This window comes from Aspergillus fischeri, genomic scaffold (genome assembly GCF_000149645.3).
Source record: "Aspergillus fischeri NRRL 181 1099437636264 genomic scaffold, whole genome shotgun sequence".
NCBI classification, from domain to species: Eukaryota; Fungi; Ascomycota; class Eurotiomycetes; order Eurotiales; family Aspergillaceae; genus Aspergillus; species Aspergillus fischeri.
The window spans coordinates 5,948,826-5,963,006 of NW_001509762.1; the positions used below are offsets into that span (position 1 = coordinate 5,948,826).

Genomic DNA, 14,181 nt, shown 5'->3' on the forward strand with positions numbered 1-14,181 from the left:
CGAAGAAGTGACGTGGAGCAAAACGTAGGTAGGACAGAAATCCTTGAAGCAACGCTTCATTTGACCTGTTTCCCCGTCTTGGGCTTCTTCTCCGTCTTCTTGGTCGGACTTGTATCACCATTCTTTACCGACGGCTCCCCGGCCTTGGAGATCTTGGATTTCTCTTTCTCCCCCTCAGCCTCTAAGCTCCCCTTGCTCTCCGACACATGCTCGCTCTGATGCAGGGCGTTCAGATCCGGATCATCCTCTATCATAATCACCTCCCTCAAGACCTCCTTGATGGCCCGCACCCCCTGCTCCACCACCGCCTTCGGAATCCGCACGTCCACCTCGTCTAGCTCGGCCCAGTCATCCTCGCTGTTGTTGCTGCCATTGCCATTGCCGTTCCCGTTCTGCGCCGCAGCGGCCGGCGGCTTTATCCCCGCGGCGGAGGCGACCACCGCCTCGACGACGTCGTCGAAGCGGTCGCAGCGGCCGGCGCGGAGGAGCTCGAGTGAGAGTTTGCGGATCTTTTCGGTCCAGCCGAGGCGTTGGAGGGAGGAGAGGAGCGTTGCGTGGAGGTCTTCGAGGGCGGTGGTTGACGCGAGGTGTGTTAGGAGGTCGGTTTCGAGGGTTTCGGGCGTGAGGGTGTTGGGCGAGGAGGGGGAGGAGGTGTTGGATGGTGGTGGGGAGGTTGTCGACGGCATTTTTCCTTTCTGTCTCTTTCTTCCTCTGAGGGTGTGGTTCTGAGTCGAGCTTTTCTGCTGTTGTTGTGGTTGGATTGTGGTGACGCTGTCGGGGCTGAGGAGTCGGCGGACGGTATCTAGGTTATTGGATGGTAGGGAAGTATTTTCGGGTAAGGTGAGGGCGTGGTTGACGACGATGGTCGTTCGGTTACTCCGTAGTATGGTGGATTTGCTTTCGATCCGTCCGACTGAGGGAGATGGGTCCCTGCCCTTCCTTCTTTGCTGCGGACGGAGTTGTATACCGCCGTGCTGGCGCTGGCGCTGGCGCTGCGGTGGGGAGGTGGTGATGCGACGCTGTTCCCGCGGCGGGTACGGAGGAGCTTGCTGCAGGATTGAATTGCGCTTTTCTGTGACGGCGTCTTTTTAGCATTGAACGGAGTTCATGGGGCTGTTGCGATTCGTGCCTTGTCAGGTTGACTCTTACCTTGGGTTCGTAGAGTGCGTGTCGGCGACTACCGAGAATTGATGACGCCGATACTTCAATTCCAGAATTTCGCTGTGGGCAAGGGAGGAGAGATTGGGACTAATTCAGGACAGACTTGAAGTATAGTGAAAATGATAACATATATATATCCATGCGGAAAGAAGGTTTTGTGTTATTGAACAATAAACGCAAGCTTTATTGTGTTCATTCGAAGTGTAGGAGATCTCAGAGGACCTCGGTGTTGGAGGCCAATTCCGCCGCATTTTTTCCCCGGAGCGTTGATGGAGGAAACAAGTTCCAGGACAATAGGTATGAGATTGACAATGTTTACTACTAGCATTATGGACCATTCTTGAAGACTTCTTTCGCATTATCATGTTAACATTGTCGATCTTCAAATCCATGTGAGGCTTATCTGGTGTTTGAATTGCCACGGGAAAACGGGGCCTCATATATCACGACCAGTGACTCTATCATGATAAGGTACATTTCTGAACTCTGAGGATAAGCATTACAATGGCTTTCGAGTATCAGCGCACTGACACTTATATAGTCCAGAAGCTGTATGCACTATCCATCCGTTGTTGGCGCTTTGAACAAACCGAAGCGCCAGAGTGGGTATCAGTCGCATTGGCATTTCTATTGACAATGCATCTACGGAGCATTGCACAGGTCATTGTTATTGATCGAGTCAATGGGAAGATAAAAGTAAATTGATGACCATAATGGAGCTTCTTTGCTTTTGTTGGGGAGACTGTCAATTAATAGCAGATCTGGTTCAATAGTGAACAACAATATATATCATGCTGTTTTTCACTCCTGCCAGTTGACAGCCAAGGTGCACCACATGCTCATACAACATCTGCCATGGCTGATATCAACTGTCATACCTTTATCCTTAGGGGGGAATCTGCCGATTATGCTGAAGAAGGATCGGACCGCTGACTAGGCGAAGTCGCGAACTGCTGATTCATCTGTATTCTGCACTAAATACTCCCCGAAGAGATGTTGAGGCCTGTCGACCAAGACTAATCCCGAATTTATGAGCCGGGCAGAACCTTGCTCTGTAGTCAATTAGCGCATGGAAGAGAGTCAATAGTCAGAAAAATTCCAATTAAAGAGGCATCAGAGAATAGCCCGGAATAGAAATGCAATATTAGCACGATGATAGCGGAGCATTGCGACTCTTTAGGCCCAAAATGTACAGGTCCCCGGCACTATTGATTTTTGACAGCGCCTATCACGAATAACATTGAGCATTATTGAAGATTTTATACTCTGTGGATACCATCAACGTCAGTAGACTTTTGCCCCTGCGTACTGATGGAGATTGGACCTTGGACAATTGGGGATGACTGAGACAAGAAGATAGTAGTTGGACTTGTGCAATAATCATTGACGGTGTAACTCGACCACTAGTCGCCGTTGATAGCTTACTTGCCCCTTTTCCGATGCATTGACTCAAAGTACTAATGATCAACGACTAGAGTAACTACTGGACAGACCTGAGTCGGAGAAGGGATTGTCTTAACGAGCAAACCACCTGGCAGGATACGGGGGAAGCTCATGGAGAATGTGACATCGGAACTCGGTAACTAGCGAAGACCACGATTAAATGAGTCATCCAGCAAGCTTCATCGGCAAGCAGAGTAAGGTAGTGTCAATCATCACCGTCATCGGTGCCACTTTGTTTGTTCCTTCGTCCTCAGTCAGGAACAACTTAATCAAGCAGCAAGGGGGTCCAGACCAGGATCACGTGCAACGGTCCAACTTTAGAAGCGCTGACCAGTGCCACTCCTTTTTCGGATTGGTCATTAAGAAGGTACCTTGGCAAGGAAGAAAAAGAGTTACTCCACGTCCCAGATCATAGATAGATTGTTCCTTAGGTCTTAGGTACATACTCGAGGAAGAAACTATCATCACTCTCTATTTTTATTTATTCCTCTTCCTTGAGATCTCTTCCTCTTCACCTTCTTCTTCAATTCTTGCTCGTGGAATAAATACCACTCCTCTGTTAATTTACTGTTCATCCCATTTGGGAGAAGATCCGCTGCTCCCCCCGCTCTCTCTCACTCTCCAACCACTACTGCCTTGGTGGCCTCAGGAACATATTCTTCATCGGTCCCAACCTCGACTATACCTCTCATCGTGACGAAACTCGCTATCTCGACATACTACCATCTTATGAAGGACCTTACTTCAGTCGCTGACCCTCACGGACCTACCTCCCTTCCGTTCCGTCCCCGCATCTCGACGATTCCTCGCTGCCTCTAACCGCCATTGTTCCCCGTCCATGTGGCTTACCTGCTTGGCTCAGCTGCCCTCATCACTTGCATCACCCCCCGACCTCGCTTAATCGCAACTCTGGATGACCTCGACTGCGATCTTCTAAAGCAGACCAAATACTGTCTCATAATCTATGCACCCCGTCTTCTCACTTTGCAGTCACTCTTCACAGTAGTGTTGCTGCAGAGCAGACTCTCTGGGCCGACGTCCACTCCATTCCTCTTCGCTCCCGTGGACGTCATTGTCGGCTCCCTAGCCTCCTTCCATAGACATGTCTCTGCATACATCCTATCATGCGGACTCCGACGCGGATGATGAGTACGAACGGAGTGTGATTACCTCCCCTCATCTAGCGACCGACTCCGAGGCCTCTCCCTCCGACTCCGAATTCCCTTCAGCCGAACACACTCCTAGGACATTTGCAAACCCCGAGGAAGACCCTCGATCACCGAAGACTATCATTACAGAGTGGACCGCTGAGGAATGCGCAAACTGGCTTGCCGCCCTCGGTCTCCGTCAGTACTGCGCAACTTTTCTTGGTAAGTTGGCCGCCTAACAGAAAGAACAATTGGGACCATTAGACAGAGTTCTGGAGCGTGGGGAAAGCTACTAACCTGCCTACTCGTTGTAGAGAACGAAATCGTCGGCGAAGCACTGATTGCGCTCAAACACGAGGAATTGAAAGAGATGGGAATCACCAGCGTTGGGCACCGATTGACCATTCTGAAAAGTGTATACGAGACTAAAGTCAAGCAAGACATTCCCCTCGACCCTGACCACTACATACCTCTTTGTAGGTACCCCTTCCATGCTGACGTGGGTGTTCGTTCTAACTGTCTGCAGCGGCGGACCAAAGCATGAACGAAACCGCCACACAAGAGGATATTGCTCGTTTGATACAATCGATCCGGTTACGAGATGAAAAAATCGTCAGTGTCGAGTCGGAGTTGCGGCGCGTTGCAGAGGAGTATCGCCGGCTTCGCGAAGAGCTTCTTCCTGTCTTCAAAATGGCCAAGGATCGATCGCAACCACTGCCCCCTCCATCATCAGCTGGCCCAGGAGCCGATGGCCACTACGAAGGCCAAACCCTTGTATCACCCTCCGGAAACACCTTGATTGAGCGTGCAGCGTCCGGAATCTCTCGGACTTTCTCCAAGCGCGTCTACACTGGGGGTTCCACACCAAAAAACAACTCGCCTACGCATATCCCTCCATCGATACACGAAGGACGAGCGTACAACGACAACGGTGGACTGGACCCTTCTGCTGCCGCGAATTCGTCCCATCTTAGCGCTTTGAATGGCAAGCCACAGTTGTCACCGGGCATGCCATCGCCGACGTCTCCTGGTGCCCACTACGGTGCTCATCAGACGCTTGCATCACGTTCTTACACACAACCGAATTCGGGTCGCACAGGCTATGATCATCCCGAAGATACTCCGACGGCACAATCACGTCCCGATCGGTTGAATCCAACCCCCACACAAGCGTCACGCCCTGATGTTCCGACACGGTCCGATTCCCGAGCGGGTGCCGATCCACCTAGCGTCGAGATCTTCAAGTCATTCCGTGTTTCCATGGATGACCCTTGTCATAAGGTTCTTCCCGCCGCACTCAAAAAGTACAATATCAATGCCGATTGGAAGCAGTATGCATTGTACATTGTGTACGGTGATCAAGAGCGATGCCTAGGACTTGAGGAGCGGCCGCTTATTCTCTTCAAGCAACTCGAGAAGGAGGGAAGAAAACCGATGTTCATGCTACGAAAACAGCTGCATCCTATTGACAACGCTTACACCAGCGGGGGCTCTGCCCCCAATAGTGCAGGTTTCGAGGGCAGACAAGGCCAGATCAACCTGCCCGGCGGCGTTCTGTGATGCAAACGTGCACGTAGATCTGCTCGAGGAAGAAAATGAACCAAAAAGCGAGTGTCGCGTCGTCCGAACTGTTGCTTGAGATACCCCCTTCCCCTGATACCCTCCTTGACGGCGATCACGCTTTCTACTATCTTTTCTTCCAATTTACAATCTTCATCTCGTCTTTGGCACCCTTTGGGCTTGGCTTTGTTATATAAGCGGTGTTTGGTGTTGCAGGGAATCTGGAAAGGTAAAATAAGCCGAGGGCTGGTTTGGCATGGTTCAGCATTCTACTACACCACATATGCATCTTTGTCCCTTTTCTTCTTGAGTTTTATCTTCTTGGTCTTTCATACAGCCTTTTTTCTACATAATTATCATTATTTCTTGTTCACTATCCATTCTAACCTACCCTCTCTAGCCATACTCATCTTCCCTGCGCAATGAATAATGGTTGCATGGACATTGTTTCTCTCCAGAAAGGATCTTATCTCTGAACAGAGGATAAGCCGTAAATCTATCCGACTCGCCTGCCTGGACCTCCTCGAATTGCCTTGGCCCCCTTGCGGTATTCAACAACTTCTCAGGATGAATTGATAACCAGTCTTTTCCTCTGGGGAAAATGCTCTAAATAAGCATGGCCTGTCCCATATTTACCTGCTTGATTCGATCTGAAGCCTTCTAATATTCCCTTGAGCCAGAAGGCTCCAAAGGCAAAAACGGTCTCTCAGTAGAAATAGCACAGTGCATGAGAAAAAGCTCTCGGGACATGGAGACAAACTCCATATTAAACGATATATGGCAGCTAAAGAGAAAAAGCGGCAAAACCGTCTCAGTACTGTACAATGAATGGATCTAAGCAGCTGCGTCCCAGAGATGCAGGCCACTCTAACTCCACCCAGTGGCCTTTGCTACCCACAAGTCGTGATTTATCCGGAATTGGAGGGTGCGGTCTGATTGATGGATGTCTTCATTTACCCTGACTTCTCGCAAGCAAGCGATATGCAGGCTACCACTACTCTAACTATTTTGTATCTCCAATGTACATGAACCCACTTCTTAAGGGCGAACTTTGTGTCTGGCTTAGGGCCCTATATTGGCCGTTTGCCTATAGTTCTGTTCTGCGGGGTCCCGTAAGCCCGCAAGTACGAAACCATAGTGATCCACCAGCCTGACTCGTTGCTTGGGTTTCTGATTGCCTGTAGGGCTGACATGTTATGGCAGAGGATTGTTACTGAGTCCTGTTCTATTGTTTATGTAGCTTTTTGTCTCATGGCATGCTATCTTATGGACCATGGACCAGGCTAATAGTGTAGTCAACGCTAACCCGGTCTCCCTTTATTGTCTCCACCGGACTTGGGTAATGGTGCAAGCCACTATAACACATCCAATTGTCAAATAGTTAATACAAGGCAATTAACATAATCACTTATAGTTGGGGTTGTAAACTGTGATTCCGCAATCGGACAAAGAACCACTTTAATCTGAACTAATGGACAAACATTGTACAGTGTACTAGCTCTAACGTTGTTGAATACAAGCATACTACGGAGTAGCATAGTAGGGCTATGGTGGCCGAGGGCTGTGCTGCGTGATCTCATGGTTGCCTTGTTCTGGCAACTTGCTAAACTATGCAATGATATTGTGAGATCTTGGATCACCACCGGTTTGTCTCTCCGTCCGCTGCGCCACACATTCCACTGGCTGTCGTGATATGACACATGCAGCAGTCTCTCACCATTTATAGTACAGTAGTGGTCATTTCCCGGGGAAAATAGTTTCATATAGATATAGATCATTCCACCAATTGAGGATTTGAGTTCAAGTCTCCGTGCCCTAAAAAGATTTAACTATAAAATGCCATTGGATGCTGTGAGGCTACACTGGTATGAATTGGCTTTTCAAACGACAGTCATGGAGACCAGGGCATGGTTTGAAATGCTTCGCCCCACTGTGCTTCGGTTCGGCCAGAGCCGCTGCCCCCGCAGCCGCGCGAGGCTGAACCTTCAAAAAAAGGGGATAAGCCACGTCCAGTGGATATGGAGAATGACATTGGCCGTCGCAAAGACAAGTGGGAGCGGGGAATTGCTCGAATATATCCAGGCACTGGGCATGTGATACCGGGAGCTAGCCCTTGCGTTAGGTCTCCTGCGAGGACAGTCTGAGTGTACTCAATACAGCTCCCTGAGAAGTTGGTCATTCAAGGAATCTGCCGCGCTAGATGATGCCGCTCAGCCGGCTGCTGTGTCTCAATCCAACGGCAACACCGGCGGCGTAATCGTAGTGATTCGTGGGTTATGTCCTTGCGCATTCCCGTCACATACAACTGGCATGGTGGCTTATTTCAGCCTCGTGCTCATGCGCAATCGATGCGCTACCAGCACGAAGGCCGGAGGGCCTCGTTCTCTTTATAGGATCGTTGACCACTCTCACTATGAAAAAAAGGAAGTGGTCTTCTCTGAATTCATGGAGTTCGAGCAACGACCATGGCAGGAGAAGAAAATCAGCTTGATCTAGAGCCACCACGTACACCCATAAAGGGCCCCGCGCACCAAGCCATGCTCAGTGGATGTCAATCACCCCCGGGCAGCGCTTCGAGCGCTGGTGTCATTTCATCCCCTCCCTCGCCAGAGGAAAGTCCGTTCAGTCCCACACAGTCAACCGCCACCGATATCACGGATGACTATGGCTGGCAGACTCCAATCAAAGGCCAAGCATTGTCGACGGCACTAGATACAGACAGCCTCGAGTCCTCCCAAATCGAAGAAGAGGACGACTCCGCGGGTGACGATGATCGAGCCGGGCAGATTGCAGCCTTCAATGCTCCTTCCCCGACCAAGCCATTGGAACGGTCGAAGAGAGCAAAGAGCTTGAGACCCCGACTCAGCATCTCTTCTCTACGCTCAGAGGATGCCACCAAGCCGGTGTTAAGCAAGCGAAAGGAGAGTTCAACTTCTCCTGTCGATACTCTTGCATGGGTCTCCGACCAGGGGAAGTTCTTCGAGGGAATAACATGGCCGTCCATACAGATCGGACAGAAGACGCCGAAACGATCTCGGCATATCCGGCCCGAGTATTGGACATCCGAACAGGCGAGCAGCATCAATACGAATTTTTCTGCAGAAGGGACATGGCTCCTAAGACCGAGAGCAGCCAGCGAGGTTGGTGGCGCGAGGAAGTTCCATTTGGATCCAGTAGTATCCTGCACGCAGGATCAGAGTGCTGACCAACCTTCCTCCCCCAATTCCATCGTACCGACCATCACCGTTTCCCCTCCAGAGGATGACCGGATTGACTCAGCCCGGATTAAAGACGACGAAGATGACCCACGTAGCAAGAGCAGGTCATCGGGAGACGGCACAGTCAAAGCCGTATTGACTCTCCTCTCGATTCAGAAGGCTTCCCCCTCTGGCGATGCCAAAAATACCACTCGAAAGTCGCTTCACACTATTATACCGCTTGAAATTCGGGAGCGTTTGAGAGAGGACGACCAACGCTGCCCAGCACAGACATTGAAGGGCGTCCGATGCGAGAATCGCCGCCGAGCCAATGTCCCAATCATTATGGAGTCCTTAGACAGCTTGACTACCATCAAATCCAGTGAAGTGCTCCAATGCTTGAAAAATCTGATTACTGTTGCTTTATGTCCTTCGGCGCACCAACGTGTCGCCCCGAGAGAGCTAGAAGCCTGGGAAACAGACATCGACAAGCTCTGCGATATTCAGCAAGATCAAGGGCACGTTGCCTCGCATACAAATTATCGCCTTTTAGCCCTTGCCGACTGGATCAATACTCTGAGCGGTGGGGAAAGTTTCTTGGAAAGAGTAGAGACAACCTCTCCACCAACAACTCAAGAGAGCATTCCAAGCAGTATTCCAGAAGTGTCTACTTTGATCCAAAAGTTTGTACCCTACGTCACCAAGGCCTCCGTACGTTTGTCCGTTTCGGAAGCCCTCGAGAAGCTTCTGGTCAAGCCCCTCATGAAGGGCGAGATCGAGAGGGTAGGAAGCGTATATGTCTACTGGCAACCAGGTAATTTTGGGCACCTCAAGATCGGCTATACAAAAAACGAAATTAGCAAGCGTGTAATGGAATGGAGCACCAAGTGCCGCAAGCCGATGGAAGTGTACTTTCCACAACGGGGGAGTGACGAGGAGCATCTACAGGTCAGCCATGTCTGCCGCGTGGAGAAGCTAGTGCACACGGAGTTGAAGAACTGCAGGCGAATTGAAGAAAAGTGTCCGGGGTGTAAAGGGAATCACATTGAATGGTTTGAGGTCTCACGCCAGCTTGCGATAGCCGTGGTGCGCAAGTGGACGGCTTGGATGCAGACATCTCCATATGAGGAGCGATCATGTGGAGGGAAAACCGAGTGGGTATTGAAAGATGAACAAAGGAGGAAAATAAAGGAGCTGGCGCAACCCCTCCAAGAGATTGCAATTTCCCACCAGGATATGGAGAAGAGAGGGAGGAAAGCCTCTCTGCATGCTCAACATCTATCAGTTTCTCGTGCGGGTAGGGCAAGGTCTCCACACAAGAGAAGTAAATCAATGTAGCTGCGACAGCGATTCAAACTTGCATGATCCTATATCTGGTTATTTATATATCTGTTGACTTATTTTGAATCCCTCATATATTGTTGGTTTTGTCGCCCTGAAACTGATATTGTTATCCTAGTGTGCATGCTATTCAATACTCATGGGGGTAGCAGCACTCTAGTTAACAGAGATCAGCGAGTAATCATAAAAATATGAGATTTGGCCTGTTGTGCAGATTGTCTCCCCGTAAGTGATCAACATCCGACACAGCTGGTATTGAATTATATGACCGCTTGCCCGATTTGGAAGTGATTTGATTCCACCGAGCCGTCCCTTGGCGATAATATTCGGCGGTATTCGCCCAATATTCGGCATATATTCGTTCATTAATAAGCCGAACCCCTGCCTCTAGTGGAAGGCATAAATAGTAGCTAGATAGTCATTCGTTTAGAAGAATCAGACCTTCATTGGTTTTCAATTGGCCATATAAATTACTAGTAGTTGGCGAATTGAACTAGTACTATTGATTTCAACAGCTGGCAAGTATTCTGCCACTCATATTTATTTCTCCATAGCCTCGACCATGGCTGGTTGCCGGTGTCACGCTAATCGCTAAAATAAGCTTCGTCGGCCCTATTCGAGCATAGGCCGAGATGCATCCCCTCTGACTGACGGGGGTACAAGCCCTTGATGTTCTTAGAACTCAGTTGCAGTCAGACTTCTACTGCTCCTAGCTAAAGATGGGCCCAGTATCTACTGCATATCGGCCACTTCTCTCCGCGCTTCCATCCGCCTCTGTTCATTTAGAGAAACCTTTCAAATACTTGCATCGATCTATCGGTTAGAGGGCTGGCGCAGCCTTTTCACTCAAAAACAAAACAACAACAGCAAATAAAAAACAAAAAAGGCCGATAATGACGGACGCAACAGCAATGGAAGGTTCAGAATCAGCCTCAGCAGACGAAACCATGCGCCTCGCCATCACCCGCTTCCGCAGCAAAATGGCCGACGCAAACCGCCGGTTCCTCCAGGACCGCATCAACGAAATCAACGCAAAAGATCTACCAACCGAAGAGGAGAAGCGCCGCTTGCTCTGCCAGTACCGATGGATGGACGGTCTCATCCCACAGGACACGGCAGTTGCTGATGTTGACATCCCTGCTGTTCTCAACGCTCTACCAGCCCATGAACCCTCTGACGGCGTGCTCCCGCCCCTGCTGCGCACGAGGGACTTGATGACGGACAGACACGCGAGAAGTTGGCGGACTCAGAACTACTGAAGCGCGAGCAGGAGGGCTTGCAGCGGGAGTTAGAAGATGAATTACCGAATAAGTTGCTGGAGGCGTATATTGACGACGACCTGGAGGCCCAGGCTGGCTTTATCACCGGCGTTGGATATAACCAGCTGTATGAATGCCCGGCGTGGTATAGTGCGTATGTGTACTGCCGGCTGGAGACGGATGATAAGGATGATGTTGCTGCTGATGCTGCCAACATCCGGGACTGGGGGTGGCGGGTGGTTATTTTCAAGGCCGAGGTGGTCAATCCGAGCATTCTGTACGGCCGCAAGGCGCGCTTTGATTCTATCCCAGAATTCTTGGATTGGTATGCCAGCTGGCTGGACCATCTCGATGCACGGGGGTTGCGTTCTCTGCGGCGCCACGCTGTAGGCTGTGAGACGGATTGCGAGTCGGACTGTGAGGATCATGCTACGGGAGGCTATGCAGAGAAGTTCTAGCCTACAGCCTGTAATGCTCCCGTATATTGTTTACTTGCCCAGGGCTTAATAACATACCATTCCCACTTCGGGGTCCCTTTCACCTAACTAAACGTATGACTGAGGAACATTCATCACGACCAATCATCCTACTGGGATACCCAGCTGCTGAGCAAGTATCTGAAACAATTTCATCATCTATCTACCAGGACTACTGCCCTTCCTGAAGATGCGGAAAAGACCCAAAGACCCTAAGCTCTGCAAACCACGCTGTTGAGCCTCACGCCTAGCGGCACCATCGACAATCTTTCCCGGTTCATCCGCTCCACTCAACTGTTTTCAAGTCCCCATTTGATTATGAGCTCCCTTGGTTGATCGGTGAAGGGCAGTGGGACATTATCCATATGCGAATGGGGTGCGGCAGCGTCATGGACCGGCCGAACCTTTATAAAAGAATTTTTAACCATCTTCGCTGTGGCACTTGGTTTGAGCAGTTGGAAATAGATTTTGAGCCTTGACTGAGTACATGTGTTCGTCTCGTCTGAAGACAGATCAAGAATATCAGGCTTTGTGCAACAAATTGGCTACGGGGAATTCCGTGAAAGAGGATGATCTTTACTGATTGACAGTGTTAAGGGATGTGTGTAGGTCATGAGCAGTGGAGACAATGCCAGCTGCATCCAATATAAGCATATTTATAACCAGTTCGTTCTGATTAAGGTAGCTCAATATAACTACCAGTACGCCGCTCCCTTCTTAGTCACTTGTGGTCACGCGCCTCTTAATAGACAATTAGGTCTGACCGTTATCGAAATCAGAGTGACAATGGGAGTGAGTCGGTGAGAGTTCGCCTTAGGTTATCGGCGGTTTCTCTGTACATATACTTAACATGGGAAAGGATATTCACCATATTTAATTATAAGCCTACAACATAGAGAGGTGAATTGTGCTACAGGAGAGATAATGTTAGTGCACTCTCCTAACTACATCTCTGACCTACCATCACCATTAACCATAACACCCACTCCAGGCAGCAGTCTGAAAGTTGGCCATGACAGAGTTGAGCAGCAACTAACTTAAAAGATAGAGAAAGGTAGAGAAAAGAACAGGTGAGCAAAAAAAAACATACAACAGCCGGGATTCGCTGGTGGTCACCCACCCAACTACTAACCAGCTGGTGTGTGGCTTGAACGCGGTCAATACCCGGGTGGGTGCCCCTGGGTGAATGGGGGTGATGCCGCTTGAACGAGGTGGTGATTAGCGTGAGTGCAGTTTAGAGGGGTGGTGATGTCTGGAAAATGCATCACCAGTCTGGAGCATTCACCACAACTGGGGAGTGTAGGATCCACCTGGCGCTAAATGAGCTATCTTGGTTGGAGGAATGCAGAAAATACGAAAAGCCGAGTGTTCCGCCATTAGTGCATAGCCACAGTCTTTCCTCCTTTGGGGAAATGCTCGCAAAGCCTCGGTCCAGTCTGGTATTTGCGCTGCCTGAATTTAACCTACTTTGAGTAAAGCCTATAATATCTCTCTAAGCTAGATGGCTCCAATGGCAAAACACGGACGTTTGATAAAGATAAGGCAGTGCATTAGACATCTCTTATCGAAACATCGAGATGAACTGCATATGAAATGCAGCTGTCGAAGGGAAACAGCGATGTTGAGGCTCTCCACGTACAATTAGTGCAGATCGATTGGAAACATGTAGCTGTACCCAGAGATGCAGAGCCTCAATATGAACTTTAGACCGTACAAGACAGCTCGCTGCATACTCGGTCTTCAGTCGTTAAAGCCGTCCTCCTATTGTTTGGAACCTATATGCAGATTCAGTGTGCTGGCCCATGACGGTGCACAAATTTCTCTCACCGTGTCTTGAGTGTCCATCCAAATACTTTACAAAGGACGCCGAACCCATGTACAGCTTGTCCTTCGGCGAAAACTGTCGCAGCCACAGAAGGAGATTCGTCCACACAACGGCTTCCCCCGCGGTATCAGGCGGGTCGCGAGGGGCAGCTAGGCGGCGAAACGGAGGCCTGGATGCGCTATCGGTATTATATGCACTATGCAGAGGGGAGTCTCATGTCGCCGATCCAGGTGCAGCTGATCATGAATGGTATTATGCCCCAGTTTCTTCCATCATGTATATGCTGATGAAGATAGCACTGAAAAATGGCCCCGTCCCCTTCTTCATCAAACCCATCACCGGGTTCATCACCGACAAAGTCAGCGCCGAGTTTCTTGACCAAGAGCTTCGCACCCATTTCCGCTTCCTTGAGGACCAGCTGGCGTCTGCGCTGGAGGAGGGGCCGTTTCTGTGTGATTCGCGGCTGACTGCGGCGGATATCCACATGAGCATCCCTGTTCTGGCGGCGCTTAATCTGTGTATCATTCCGCGGAAGGAGTATCCGCGGTTGGATGCTTATGCAGCGGAGATTCAGAACTCGCAGGGTTATCGACGGGCGGTAGAGAAGGTGGTGAATGTTGAAGGGAAGCCTTTTGTCCCGATCTAGTTGTCAGTAGAGCATAACCTTGGCAATGACTTGGACTAGTAGCCTGCGAAATCAGTTACAGGCCTGAGAGGATATGTTTAATTCTATGAAGCAAGGACAGGGAGAATCCATCGGAGAACAACAAG

General features: G+C 49.9%; 5 protein-coding genes across 5 annotated transcripts; 4 read left to right on the forward strand and 1 right to left on the reverse strand.

Moving 5' to 3' along the window:
* Nucleotides 1-56: 56 nt before the first annotated feature.
* NFIA_092430 (uncharacterized protein) lies at nucleotides 57-686 on the reverse strand (the record flags this gene model as incomplete). The annotated part of the gene is made up of 1 exon (XM_001261178.1): nucleotides 57-686. The coding sequence occupies one exon, from the start codon at nucleotides 684-686 to the stop codon at nucleotides 57-59; it is 630 nt and encodes a 209-aa protein (XP_001261179.1).
* Nucleotides 687-3,706: 3,020 nt separating this feature from the next.
* Nucleotides 3,707-5,312, forward strand: NFIA_092440 (adaptor protein STE50; the record flags this gene model as incomplete). The annotated part of the gene is made up of 3 exons (XM_001261179.1): nucleotides 3,707-3,974; nucleotides 4,067-4,228; nucleotides 4,279-5,312. 3 exons carry the CDS (start codon nucleotides 3,707-3,709, stop codon nucleotides 5,310-5,312), a joined length of 1,464 nt encoding a protein of 487 aa, XP_001261180.1.
* Nucleotides 5,313-7,849: 2,537 nt separating this feature from the next.
* Nucleotides 7,850-9,847, forward strand: NFIA_092450 (GIY-YIG nuclease family protein; the record flags this gene model as incomplete). Its single annotated transcript, XM_001261180.1, has 1 exon — nucleotides 7,850-9,847. The coding sequence occupies one exon, from the start codon at nucleotides 7,850-7,852 to the stop codon at nucleotides 9,845-9,847; it is 1,998 nt and encodes a 665-aa protein (XP_001261181.1).
* Nucleotides 9,848-10,761: 914 nt separating this feature from the next.
* NFIA_092460 (uncharacterized protein) lies at nucleotides 10,762-11,567 on the forward strand (the record flags this gene model as incomplete). Its single annotated transcript, XM_001261181.1, has 2 exons — nucleotides 10,762-11,031; nucleotides 11,076-11,567. The coding sequence occupies 2 exons, from the start codon at nucleotides 10,762-10,764 to the stop codon at nucleotides 11,565-11,567; spliced, it is 762 nt and encodes a 253-aa protein (XP_001261182.1).
* A 2,016-nt stretch (nucleotides 11,568-13,583) lies between these two features.
* NFIA_092470 (putative glutathione S-transferase) lies at nucleotides 13,584-14,056 on the forward strand (the record flags this gene model as incomplete). Its single annotated transcript, XM_001261182.1, has 2 exons — nucleotides 13,584-13,659; nucleotides 13,707-14,056. 2 exons carry the CDS (start codon nucleotides 13,584-13,586, stop codon nucleotides 14,054-14,056), a joined length of 426 nt encoding a protein of 141 aa, XP_001261183.1.
* Nucleotides 14,057-14,181: the final 125 nt, after the last annotated feature.